At 44.2% G+C, this 13,799-nt stretch overlaps 1 protein-coding gene across 1 annotated transcript in view; it reads right to left on the bottom strand.

Moving 5' to 3' along the window:
* Positions 1-11,760, bottom strand: part of LOC109903590 (tenascin-X) — a 29,022-nt gene extending 17,262 nt beyond the window's left edge. Inside the window, exons 1-4 of the mRNA XM_020500385.2 lie at positions 11,680-11,760; positions 8,337-8,978; positions 6,754-7,842; positions 6,293-6,408 (exon numbers count right to left, since the gene is read on the bottom strand). Coding sequence (XP_020355974.2) covers positions 6,293-6,408; positions 6,754-7,842; positions 8,337-8,730 — 1,599 coding nt within the window. The 5' untranslated portion in view covers positions 8,731-8,978; positions 11,680-11,760. The remainder of the gene's footprint in view (positions 1-6,292; positions 6,409-6,753; positions 7,843-8,336; positions 8,979-11,679) is intronic.
* Positions 11,761-13,799: the final 2,039 nt, after the last annotated feature.

The following is a 13,799-nucleotide window of genomic DNA, read 5'->3' as shown; positions in this document are numbered from 1 at the left end:
GTAACAACATGATTATAATTTCTGTGCAATGTTCCGCCATTAGCGGAGACTGCATTCACGGTAAACGCAGCACACACTGACATAGCTCTTTCCATGACATAGCCTGACTAGGTGAATCCGGGTGAATGCTATGATCCCTTATTGATGTCACTTGTTAAATCCCATTCAATCAGAGTAGATGAAGGGGAGGAGACAGGTTAAACAAATTAGACATGGATTGTGTATGTGTGCCATTCAGAGGGTGGATGGGCAAGGCAAAAGAAGTGGCTTTGAGCGGGGTATGGTAGTAGGTACCAGGCGCACTGGTTTGTATCAAGACCTGCAACAGTGCTGAGTTTTTCACGCTCAACAGTTTCCCGTGTGTATGAAGAATGGTCCACCATTCAGCCAACTTGACAACTGTGGGAAGCATTGGAGTCAACATGGACCAGCATCCCTGTGGAACACTTTCGACATCTTGTAGAGTCCATGCCCCACTGAATTGGAAGGTGTATTCGGAAGGTGTTCTTAATGTTTTGTGCATTCAGAAAGTATTCAGACCCTTTGACTTTTTCAAGATTTTATGTTACAGCCTTATTCTAAAATTGATTAAATTGTTTGTTTTTCTCATCAATCTACACACAATACACCATAATGAAATATGACATTTACATAAGCATTCAGACCCTTTACACTGTACTTTGTTGAAGCACCTTTGGCAGCGATTACAGCCTCAAGTCTTCTTGGGTATGATGCTATAAGCTCTGTCAGTTTGGATGGAGAGCGTCACTGCACAGCTATTTTTAGGTGTCTCCAGAGATGTTTGATCGGGTTCAAGTCCGGACTGGCTGGGCCACTCAAGGACATTCAGGGACCTGTCCGGGAAGCCACTCCTGCTTTGTCTTAGTTGTGTGCTTAGGGTAATTGTCCTGTTGGAAGGTGAACCGTCGCCCAGCCAGGTCCTGAGCACTCTGGAGCAGGTTTTCATCAAGGATCTCTCTGTACTTTGCTCCGCTCATCTTTCCCTCGATCCTGCCTAGTCTCCCAGTCCCTCCCGCTGAAAAACATCCCCACAGCATGATGCTGCTACCACCATGCTTCACTGTAGGGATGGTGCCAGGTTATCTCCAGACGTGACGCTTGGCATTCAGGCCAAAGAGTTCAATCTTGGTTTCATCAGACCAGAGAATCTTGTTTCTCATGATCTGAGTCCTTAGGGTGCCTTTTGGCAAAGTCCAAGTGGGCTGTCATGTGCCTTTTACTGAGGAGTGGCTTCCGTCTGTCCATTCTACCATAAAGGCCTGATTGGTGGCGTGCTGCAGAGATGGTTGTCCTTCTGGAAGGTTCTCCCATCTCCAAAGAGGAACTCTGGAGCTCTGTCAGAGTGACCATTGGGTTCTTGCTCACCTCCCTGACCAAGGCCCTTCTCCCCCGATTGCTCAGTTTGGTCGGGCAGCCAGCTCTAGGAAGGGTCTTGGTGGTTCCAAACTTCTTCCATTTTTCAGAATGATGGAAGCCACTGTGTTCTTGGGGACCTTCAATGCTACAGAAATGTTTTGGTTCCCTTCCCCTGATCTGTGCCTTGACACAATCCTGTCTCGGAGCTCTATGAACAATTCCTTAGACGTCATGGCTTGGTTTTTGCTCTGATATGCTCTTTCAACTGTGGGACCTTATATATAGTGCCTTGCGAAAGTATTCGAACCCCCTTGAACTTTGCGACCTTTTGCCACATTTCAGGCTTCAAACACAAAGATATAAAACTGTATTTTTTGTGAAGAATCAACAACAAGTGGGACACAATCATGAAGTGGAACGACATTTATTGGATATTTCAAACCTTTTTAACAAATCAAAAACTGAAAAATTGGGCGTGCAAAATTATTCAGCCCCTTTACTTTCAGTGCAGCAAACTCTCTCCAGAAGTTCAGTGAGGAACTCTGAATGATCCAATGTTGACCTAAATGACTAATGATGATAAATACAATCCACCTGTGTGTAATCAAGTCTCCGTATAAATGCACCTGCACTGTGATAGTCTCAGAGGTCCGTTAAAAGCGCAGAGAGCATCATGAAGAACAAGGAACACACCAGGCAGGTCCGAGATACTGTTGTGAAGAAGTTTAAAGCCGGATTTGGATACGAAAAGATTTCCCAAGCTTTAAACATCCCAAGGAGCACTGTGCAAGCGATAATATTGAAATGGAAGGAGTATCAGACCACTGCAAATCTACCAAGACCTGGCCATCCCTCTAAACTTTCAGCTAAGGAGAAGACTGATCAGAGATGCAGCCAAGAGGCCCATGATCACTCTGGATGAACTGCAGAGATCTACAGCTGTGGTGGGAGACTCTGTCCATAGGACAACAATCAGTCGTATATTGCACAAATCTGGCCTTTATGAAAGAGTGGCAAGAAGAAAGCCATTTCTTAAAGATATCCATAAAAAGTGTTGTTTAAAGTTTGCCACAAGCCACCTGGGAGACACACCAAACATGTGGAAGAAGGTGCTCTGGTCAGATGAAACCAAAATTGAACTTTTTGGCAACAATGCAAAACGTTATGTTTGGCGTAAAAACAACACAGCTCATCACCCTGAACACACCATCCCCACGGTCAAACATGGTGGTGGCAGCATCATGGTTTGGGCCTGCTTTTCTTCAGCAGGGACAGGGAAGATGGTTAAAATTGATGGGAAGATGGATGGAGCCAAATACAGGACCATTCTGGAAGAAAACCTGATGGAGTCTGCAAAAGACCTGAGACTGGGACGGAGATTTGTCTTCCAACAAGACAATGATCCAAAACATAAAGCAAAATCTACAATGGAATGGTTCAAAAATAAACATATCCAGGTGTTAGAATGGCCAAGTCAAAGTCCAGACCTGAATCCAATCGAGAATCTGTGGAAAGAACTGAAAACTGCTGTTCACAAAGGCTCTCCATCCAACCTCACTGAGGTCGAGCTGTTTTGCAAGGAGGAATGGGAAAAAATGTCGGTCTCTCGATGTGAAAAACTGATAGAGACATACCCCAAGCGACTTACAGCTGTAATCGCAGCAAAAGGTGGCGCTACAAAGTATTAACTTAAGGGGGCTGAATAATTTTGCACGCCCAATTTTTCAGTTTTTGATTTGTTAAAAAAGTTTGAAATATCCAATAAATGTCGTTCCACTTCATGATTGTGTCCCACTTGTTGTTGATTCTTCACAAAAAATACAGTTTTATATCTTTATGTTTGAAGCCTGAAATGTGGCTAAAGGTCGCAAAGTTCAAGGGGGCCGAATACTTTCGCAAGGCACTGTAGACAGGTGTGTGCCTTTCCAAATAATGTCCAATCAATTGAATTTACAACAGGGGCACTCCAATCAAAATGTAGAAACATCTCAAGGATGATCAATAGAAACAGGATGCACCTGAGCTCAATTTCGAGTCTCATAGCAAAGGGTCTGAATACTTATGTAAATAAGGTATTTTATCAATTTTTTTACACTATATATTTTTCGCTTGGTCATTATAGGGTATTGTGTGTAGATTGATGAGGAACATTTTTTATTTAATATATTTTAGAATAAGGCTGTAATGTAACAAAATGTGGGAAAAGTCAAGGGGTATGAATACTTTCCAAATGCCTTGTATACGTACATATCTACCTCAATTACCTCGTACGCCTGCACATCGACTCGGTACTGTTAGCCCATGTGTGTATATAGCAAAGTTAACATTACTCATTGTGTATTTATTCCTTGTGTTTTTTTTCCTATGATTTCTCTTTTTTTCTCTCTGCGTTGTTGGGAAGGCCACACAGGTTAGCATTTCACTGTTAGTCGACACCTGTTGTTCATGAAGCATGTGACAAATACATTTGATTGGTTTTGAAGGCAAAGGAGTCCATGTTTTTTTTACATGGCATGTTGTAATCTACTGTATGTCATCATTGAATTCCCTTGGGCTCTCAGGGAAATGTTAGGCAAACATTTTGGGGATTTGTAATGGAAATAACGCAGCACCATGACTTTTCAACATGACCTTAAATTTGCCCCCAAAACAAGTCTTAAAACCTGGAATGAGAACTGGGCTTCATGCCATGAGACCATTCTCAGCTAATATAGTGAGCTCCAAAATTATTGGAACAATGACACATTTGTTGTTGTTTTGGCTCTGTACTCCAGCACTTTTGAGTGTATTTTCATCCGTATCGGATGAACCGTTTAGAAATGACATTACTTGTTGTACACAGTCCCCCCATTTTGGGGGAGTTGGGGTGGCAGGTAGCCTAATGGTTAGAGAGTTGGACCAGTAACTGATGCTAGATCGAATTCCTGAGCTGACAAGGTAAAAATCTGTCATTCTGCCGCTGAACAAGGCAGTTAACCCACTGTTCCTAGGCCGTTGTAAATAAGATTTTCAGATTAATTCAGGACTATCCGCAATCATGGTAGCATCCACATTAATGTAGAAGTTCTTAAAAACATATTATATTCTTATTTACAATAAAATTGACTCCAAAATGACACACAATACATTATTTACCATTCATTTCTTTTGGGCACAAAATCGTCTAAAACACATCCAAAAGAAACAGCAAATGGATCCAACAAGTTCGTAGAGTCACAAGCTTGATGTAATCATTGCGTGCTACGAATTTAAAAAAATCACTTGTGTTTATTAACTTGTTATGGCTGGGGGCAGTATTGTTTAGCTTGAATGAATACGGTTCCCAGAGTAATCTGCCTACTACTCAGGCCAAGTTGCTAATATATGCATACTATACTTTTTGATAGAAAACACTCTGAAGTTTCTAAAACTGTTTGAATGATGTCTGTGAGTATAACAGAGCTCACATGGCAGGCAAAAACCAGAGAAAAATCCAACCAGGAAGTGGGAAATCTGAGGTTTGTAGTTTTTCAACTTTTTGCCTATCGAATATAGTTTCTATGGGGTCATATTGCACTTCCTAAGGCTTCCACTAGATGTCAACAGTCGTTAGAACCTTGTTTGATGCTTCTACTGTGAAGGAGGGGGGATTGGGAGCTGAATGAGTCAGAGGTTTGCCAGAGTGGCATGAGCTGGTCACGCGCGCTCACATGAGAGTTAGTTTTTGCCTGGACTTGCCCGCGCGTCGTGAGTTTGGATTGTGTACTAAACGCGCCAACCAAAAGGAGGTATTTGGACATAAATGGACTTTATCGAACAAATCAAACATTTATTGTGGAACTGGGATTCCTGGGAGTGCATTCTGATGAAGATCATCAAAGGTAAGCAAATATTTATAATCCTATTTCTGACTTCTGTTGACTCCACAACATGGCGGATATCTGTATGGCTTGTTTTGTTGTCTGAGCGCTGTACTCAGATTATTGCATGGTGTGCTTTTTCGGTAAAGCTTTTATGAAATCTGACACAGCGGTTGCATTAAGGAGAAGTTTATCTAAAGTCCCATACATAACACTTGTATTTTCATCAACATTTGTGATGAGTATTTCTGTAAATTCATGTGGCTCTCTGCAAAATCACCGGATGTTTTGGAACTACTGAACATAACGAGCCAATGTAAACTCAGATGTTTGGATATAAATATGAACTTTATCGAACAAAACATACATGTATTGTGTAACATGAAGTCCTATGAGTGTCATCTGATGAAGATCATCAAAGCTTAGTGATTCATTTTATCTCTATTTCTGCTTTTGTGACTCCTCTCTTTGGCTGGAAAAATGGCTGTGTTCTACTGTGACTAGGTGCAGACCTAACATAATTGTTTGGTGTGCTTTCGTCGTAAAGCCTTTTTGAAATCGGACACGGTGGTTGGATTAACAAAAAGTTTATCTTTAAAATGGTGTAAAATACTTATATGTGTGAGGAATTGTAATTATGAGATTTCTGTTGTTTTGAATTTGGCGCCCTGCACTTTCACTGGCTGTTGCCATATCGATCCCGTTAGCAGGATCTCAGCCTTAAAGTAGTCAATAGTTTAGTGTGTATATAAGTGAATTTGTCCCAATTCCTTTGATCCCCTAATATCGGGGGGACTATGTACAAAAAGTGCTGTCATTTCTAAATGGTTCACGCGATATGGATAACAGCTGACAGTCTGTACTTTAACCTCAATAGTCATTGTATCATTTCAAATCCAAAGTGCTTGAGAACAGAGCCAAAACCAACAAAACATATGTCACTGCCCCAATAATGTATATCTGTTGTCTAACAGTTGTTTCTCAAGTTCAGTTTACTTTGTGCTTTAGTTAGGACCCAGATTCACAACTCACAACCTCTTAAGAAATTGTGAGTAGGGTGTGTCGGGTGTTGTTACCTGGCTGGCGAAGGTGACGTGGTAGGTGTCATACTGGACTGGAGGTGGTGTCCAGTAGAGGGTAACAGAGGATTCAGTGATGTCCTTGGTGTTGAGCTGGGACACACCAGACATGGCTAGAGACAGGGGAGGGGTTTTGTGCTTAATTCCAGTCATTCAAGCCAGCAATGCCATACAATGTTTCCTTGCATTAGCTAAAGGGATTTACCCTTTTACCCAGCGTCTCAAGCTGCAACACATGGTAGTGGTCCACACACTGTAAGTCCATACGGTACTTGAAAGCATAGCGTGGCAAATATAATAGTATGTGGAATTGGATAGAAGGGAATACTATATTCCACACACTATGATATATCAACACTGCCCTGTGGCTAATACAGTACGCACTCTTTTTCACTGGACAATATAAAAGGCTATTGCAGCCTTGAGAGAGTTTTATAGAGAATATTTGGATGACTCACCGGTGCCACAGTCAGCTCCAGTGAACCCAGCTTCACACTGGCTGCAGTCCGGGGGGGCGAAACCACGGCGACACACACACCTCCCCTTCACGCAGCGCCCTTTGTTGCTGCAGTTATTGGGACAGCCCTTAGCGGCGCAGTCCTGTCCGCTGAAGCCCACTTCACACACGCACTTCCCGTTCACGCACCTTCCCTTGTTGCTGCAGTTATTGGGACATGCTTTGGCGGAACAGTCCGGCCCCGTAAAGCCGCTATCGCAGACACATTGGCCGTTCACACACTTTCCACGGTTGCTGCAGTTGCCAGGGCAGGACTTGGTGGAGCAGTCTGGGCCTGTAAAACTGCTATCACACACACACTTACCGTTCACACATTTCCCCCCGTTTTTGCAGTTTCCAGGACATGCCTTGGTGGAGCAGTCTGGCCCTGTGAAACCTGGGTCGCACACACACTGCCCGTTCACACATCGCCCCTTGTTGTTACAGTTTCCAGGACAGGACTCTGAAGAGCAGTCTGGCCCCGTGAAACCTGAGTCGCACACACACTGCCCGTTCACACATCGCCCCTTGTTGTTACAGTTTCCAGGACAGGACTCTGAAGAGCAGTCTGGCCCCGTGAAACCTGAGTCGCACACACACTGCCCGTTCACACATCGCCCCTTGTTGTTACAGTTTCCAGGACAGGACTCTGAAGAGCAGTCTGGCCCCGTGAAACCTGAGTCGCACACACACTGCCCGTTCACACATCGCCCCTTGTTGTTACAGTTTCCAGGACAGGACTCTGAAGAGCAGTCTGGCCCTGTGAAACCTGGGTCGCACACACACTGCCCGTTCACACATCGCCCCTTGTTGTTACAGTTTCCAGGACAGGACTCTGAAGAGCAGTCTGGCCCCGTGAAACCTGGGTCACACACACACTGCCCGTTCACACACTTCCCCTTGTCATTGCAGTTGCCGGGGCAGTCAGACAAACTGCAGTCGGGCCCACTGAACCCTGGGAAGCAGACACACTTGCCGTCTTCACAGCGTCCCTGGTCACTGCACTCATTAGGACACTCGTCTCCCTCCGGCTTGATGGAGCACTCTGCACCTAGAGAGGTGGTTCGGACAGACGCAGAGTAAAGCGGTAAGACACTACAGCGTATTGATATTTTGAACTGATTAGTGGATACACTATTGGTGCTGCCGCTGAAAGTGTCCCGCATTGAGAGAAGGGTAGAGAGCTAGATAAAGAGCATTGTCTGAGATCACGTTGGGCAGCAAGTTAGAGCTGGACCTTGTCCTATACTTGCTTTGATTGGTTGAGCCTGTTAGCAGAGTCCTCATTACTCAGGTTAGTTAGATCATATGAGCATGGAGGTAGTCTGCCAGGTCAAAATGTGATCATTATTGAAGTAAGTGATTGATAGTTTGTTATATTCACGTGAGAGCTGTGTGTGTGTGCAACCTGCGTATGTGTGTGTGCTCAAATGAGAAAAAGTTGGGTGATTCAGTGAGATGGGAGGAGCTATGAGGTGATGCCGTGTGATGGTCAAAACCAGACCCAGTTGATCAGTGAGTCACCTGGCAGCAGTACTACTGTACCTTTACTCTGCTGGGACGTGCAGCAGCCCCCCTCTGGGCCTCCACACTTCTCCCTCAATGATGACACCTCCTTCTCCAGCCTCTCCAGACGGTCTCGCAGGGCAGCAAACTCGGCCTCGCACCCGCCTGCGCACGACCCCGGAACCAGTCGGATCCGATGGGTAAGGACTAGAGCAGAACCAGGCTCAAGGTCCAGTTCCTTGCCCTGGGTCTGACTGGAGTCCCCCTGAACACACGCCTCAGAGATCACTACTTTGATTGGCTGCCCGCCACCTTCTGGCTTTGTGTCCCTGGGTGCCCTTTGACCCCCAGGCTGCAGGCCCTGGGAAGCTGATGGGGTCAGGAGGGCAGGGCAGGTGAGGAGCAGGATGAGGAAGGATGGGACAAGAGGCATTTTTGGCTGGAAGCTGCCTTCAGGTGGAGGGGGAGGGCAATTGTCTTTGTTGGTTGATGAGAAACTGAGAGTAGATCACTTCAAAAAATGACAGTTTTCAAGGAAAGGCCGGGGCAGACGGATGAACTCTCTGCTGTGGCGGTGCCTACAGGTCAAGGGGTTTTCTTATCAAGAGGTTGTCTTATTCATGGGAATCTGTAGAACCGTTGCCTCAAAGTGGAGGATATTCAAAGACTCAAAGAATTTCCCTAGGAAACAAGAGAGTTAAGAATAAACATTCCCCTGAATTTATGTAAGAACAACAACTATCACAGTGGCTATAATGAGCTGGAATATAATTGTAGTTGTTTATGGCCCTGTCAAAACATGTTTGTTTTGAAGACTAATTCAATATACTCTGCGACCAGCGTTCCTATTTTCCTACAGCAACGTGGTTGTGGCACGTGTCGAACCACGGACTGGTCCTGAACAGTTTGCCATTCACTAACAGCCCATTATAAGGATGGGATTCATCCCAAGGCCCAGTTGGTGTGGGTTAGGCTTGTGTTTGGACAATGTACAGCCATGCAGGATAATGTGGTTTACCGGTGGGACCCAATAAGGTCACTATCCACATTCCAGTAGGGGGTTTGGATGCAATGGTCTGAACTGGAACCAGAGTCTCAATCCGTGCCACGTAGGCCAGAGGCAGTGTACCCACAATCTCTCCCTCTCTCACCTGACTGAACCCTAACCAGCCTATCCTCAGTCCTCTCAGCAATGGCATTTTTCATACCTTCTGTGTATCACAATAAGGAAAGCCATGGCTGCCCTATCACCAGCCTAATGCCTCGACCTACTATATGTCCAGTAACCTTTACTATGTATTATGTAAATTCCCCAGAATTGATAAGCACAAAAGTGGATCCTGTTCAAATTATCTGTGTGCACAAACAGTACAGCCCAAGTAACATTCCTCTCAATGCATTAACCAGGCCCTGCCTTTCTCAACCTGGAAATGCAGGACCATTCAAGAGCAGCATAACGTCATAGCACCTAGAGAGTTGAGTGAGGGATAAAGATAAATATATAGAGACCAAAAAATGAGGGGGTGAAATGGTAGTAAAGGAGAATAGGAAACAAAGTAGCAGCAGGAAACGACAACAGGTTATTCAATTTTCGGCAGCCTGCAAAAACCTCATAAATCGAGGCCCTCGGAGGGCAAGTATCTTGTCAGCATGAGGAGACTCACAGACACTCATCACTCAGGGATAGATTCACTCAGTCCCTCAGAGCTACACTGCCTCCAATCCCGCGAGGCTATGAATCTCAGGGTTTACAATCGTATAATATCTTTGGCACGGGAATACCAAAACTTCACAACAGCCTTACTCACGGTCACAACATATGGCTAACATCACAGAAGGAGGGAGGGAGGAAGGAAGGTAGGAAGAAGAGGATTAGGCAGAGGGAAAAACACTGAAGTGCACCTAGGTTCTACAGTGATGGTTGCTACTGCGCTAGTTGATTAAACTCAACTCCATGGTGAAGGAAGTTCTGATGAACTCCACCAATGGAGTTGAGCAGAGAACAGGCTTTGTGGAATTCAGCTCCGACTACATCAGCCCAAGGTCAATACTTCAAAACATTTCATTTATGAAACGCTTACCTTGTATCTGTGTTTGTCCTCTGTAGTTTTGTGTCTTTCTTTGTTTGCTGAAATCCATACTTTTTCAATATACGTTCATCAAATACAACCACAGACTGTTTGCTTGTTTCTGTTTATCGAAGATGGCAACTCAGCGCGAATGCCAAGATCTCCAAATACCCATTGTCCAATCAAATCACACAATCTAGGCCTAAATCATCTGAGATTAAATTGGCACATGCACATTCACACTGAGTTGCCATCTTCGAGAAACAGAAACGAGCAAACAGTCTGTGGTTGTATTTGATGAACGTATATTGAAAAAGTATGGATTTCAGCAAACAAAGAAAGGCACAAAACTACAGAGGACAAACATATGTACAAGGTAAGCATTTCATCATTTTCAGAATTTGACGGTGGCGAATCGATGTAGCCGGAGCTGAATTCCATAATGCCTCGTCACTGCTCAACTCCATTGGTGGAGTTCATCAGAAATTTCCTTCACTATGGAGTTGAGTTTAGTCAGCTACTACTGCGCCTACTGCCATCTCTCTGAGTGATAGGTAGAATGGTGATTTTAACAGTGAAGCTGCTGTTTCCAACTCTCTGGGATTTCCATCCTGGTCTGAAACTCAGTAGTAGACTCAAAATCCTGACATCAGCCAACAGTTTCCTTATTAATACCTGTGACAGCTGGTAATAACACTATAGTCACAAAATAAAGCAATATATTTTATAGGAATTCTGTCTGCAGAAATCTGTGTCAAATGCACTGTCAAGTGTTTTCCAGTTGCTTTGCGTCCTTTTTGGGATTTTGCACCATCTTCCCACAACCCACCTCTCTCCCCTCTCCAGCTCTCTCACATTCAAGCACACTCATACACACATTAAAATGTACAATGAAATATATATTTTTAAATGCCTGTCAATACACCAGGGTATTGTATTGGTTTTGGATTGTATAATGGATGGGGATTGCATTATGTTGTATATTGGCACTAATCCCGCACAATCTTCCATTGATGTCTACATAGAAACTGTGAAATTCAGTACATATATATAAAATGTTTACAGGCCAAGGTAATTTGGATTCTATCTTACCTATAACATATTTACAACCATTATTCAGTACTTACACGAATATGCATCGCTTACAACTGTACAAATGTACATATAGGATGATCAGATAATAATGTACTCTGCTCTACTTTTTATTAATATAACTTATTATTTATGGATTTATTCTTATTGAGGCATTTATTGTCAATATTAATTTTAGAATTAAAGAACTGGCAATGAAAATACAAATGCATAAGGCTTACCTGGCTAGACTGTACCCTTCTCCCTGACCAATGTCTGTCAGTCAGTCCAAAGCTCCCTCTCCCTGCTCTTGGAAAGCTCTGATTTGACTGACCAAGAGAAAGGGAGGGTGGATAGGAGAGTGGGAGAGAGAAGGAAAGAGAGAGAGAGAGGAGGAGAGCAAGTAACATTTTCTCATACTTCAAGAATTTTCCCTCTCTCTCTCTCACTTTTCTCTCTTCTACCTCTTTTTCTCTGATGTAATTCTATGTGCTTTACGGGTCCCTTTTGGGCGGTGGATTTCGATGGAAAACATCTGAATTGTTTGATGTTTTGAACGACTGGGACCAATCCTCAATATCGTTTGAACTCATCTTTGTCCTCTCCTTAGACGCTTTATGAGATGTTAGTGAGACGTTCCTCATTATCTTCCCTTTGTCCTTTTATTGACAGTTGACAAAACATACAGTTACATATCAGTCATATTTGTTTCTTCAGACACCACATTTGCACGTAGGGCTTGTGAGTGCATATTCTTCTCAGACTTTTGCAATATGCATCGTCGCTGTATTCTCTGTACCCTGTATGGCCGTAATAAAAACAGTCGTAATATATTACATTTGTGCTGTGGATGAAATGCGGTTTTAGGCTTTTGGGTTATTGAGGGATTCTGGGAAGTGAAAATATGGAATTGTCTGATATCTGTTGTGAGAAAAGGGAAGCCATCTCTAACTTGGTGTATTTTATAGATGCATTGTTAAATGTATGAAAAGCTCATGGGAAAGTCAAGTCAGATGGCATTTACAGATAGCACCATGAAGCGTCTATCTACCAACCCATAGGACATCCCCAACTTCCTTCTGTTATTCTCATAGTAAGCACTCTCGTCTTACAAAAGTATCTCACCCTAGCTGGGCTAGTATTCAGCCCTACCCTCGCATAATAGACTACCCTCTTTTCCAACTCCGAAACCATTGAAACGCATCTTTAGTCCCACAATAGGCCTTACCGCCGCACTCACTTATGTCATCATGAAGTGCTTTGAGAGGCAAGTTAAGGATCAGATCAGATCAACTCTACTTTACCTGGCAAACTAGACCCACTTCAATTTGCTTACTGCCCCAATAGATCTACAGATGATGCAATCGCACTGCACACTGCCCTATCCCAAGAGGAATACCTATGTAAGAATGCTGTTCATTGACTATAGGTCAGAGTTCAATGCTATAGTACCCACCAAGCTCATCATTAAGCTCAGGGTCCTGGGTCTGAACCACGCCCTGTGCAACTGTGTCCTGGACTTCCTGATGGGCTGCCCCCAGGTGGTGAAGGTAGGAAACAACACCTCCACTTCGCTAATCATCAACACAGGGGTCCCACAAGGGTGCGTGCTCAGCCCCCTCATGTACTCCCTGTTCATGGCCACGCACGTCTCCAACTCAATCATCAAGTTCGCAGATGACACAACAGTGGTAGGCCTGATTACCAACAATGATGTGACAGCCTACAGGGAGGAGGTGAGGGCCCTGGTGGAGTGGTGCCAGGAAAATAACCCCTCCCTCAACGTCAACAAAACAAAGGAGCTGATCGTGGACTTCAGGAAACAGCAGAGGGAGCACCCCCCTATCCACATCGATGGGACCACAATGGAGAAGGCGGAAAGCTTCAAGTTCCTCAGCGTACACATCACTGACGATCTGAAATGATCCGCCCACGCAGACAGTGTGGTGAAGAAGGCGCAACAGGCTGAAGGAATTCGGCTTGGCCCCTAAGACCCTCACAAACTTTTACAGATGCAAAATTGAGAGCATCCTGTTTGACTGTATCACCGCCTGGTATGGTAACTGCCCTGCCCACAACCGCAGGGCTCTCCAGAGGGTGGCGTGGTCTGCCCAACGCATCACCGGGAGCACACTGCCTGCCTTCAAGGACACCTACAGCACCCGAAGTCACAGGAAGGACACCCCGCAATCATCCAGAAGGCGAGGTCAGTACTCTTTAATAAATGGAACACCGGTCACTTTAATAATGCCAGTTTAAGAATGTTTACATATCTCGCATTACTTATCTCATATGTATATACTGTATACAGTAAACTACACTATCTATTGCATCTTAGCCGCTCTGTTACTGCTCATCCATA

The sequence above is a fragment of the Oncorhynchus kisutch genome, linkage group LG14, assembly GCF_002021735.2.
Source record: "Oncorhynchus kisutch isolate 150728-3 linkage group LG14, Okis_V2, whole genome shotgun sequence".
In the NCBI taxonomy this organism is placed as follows: domain Eukaryota; kingdom Metazoa; phylum Chordata; class Actinopteri; order Salmoniformes; family Salmonidae; genus Oncorhynchus; species Oncorhynchus kisutch.
This window is presented reverse-complemented; position numbering and strand designations above follow the sequence as displayed.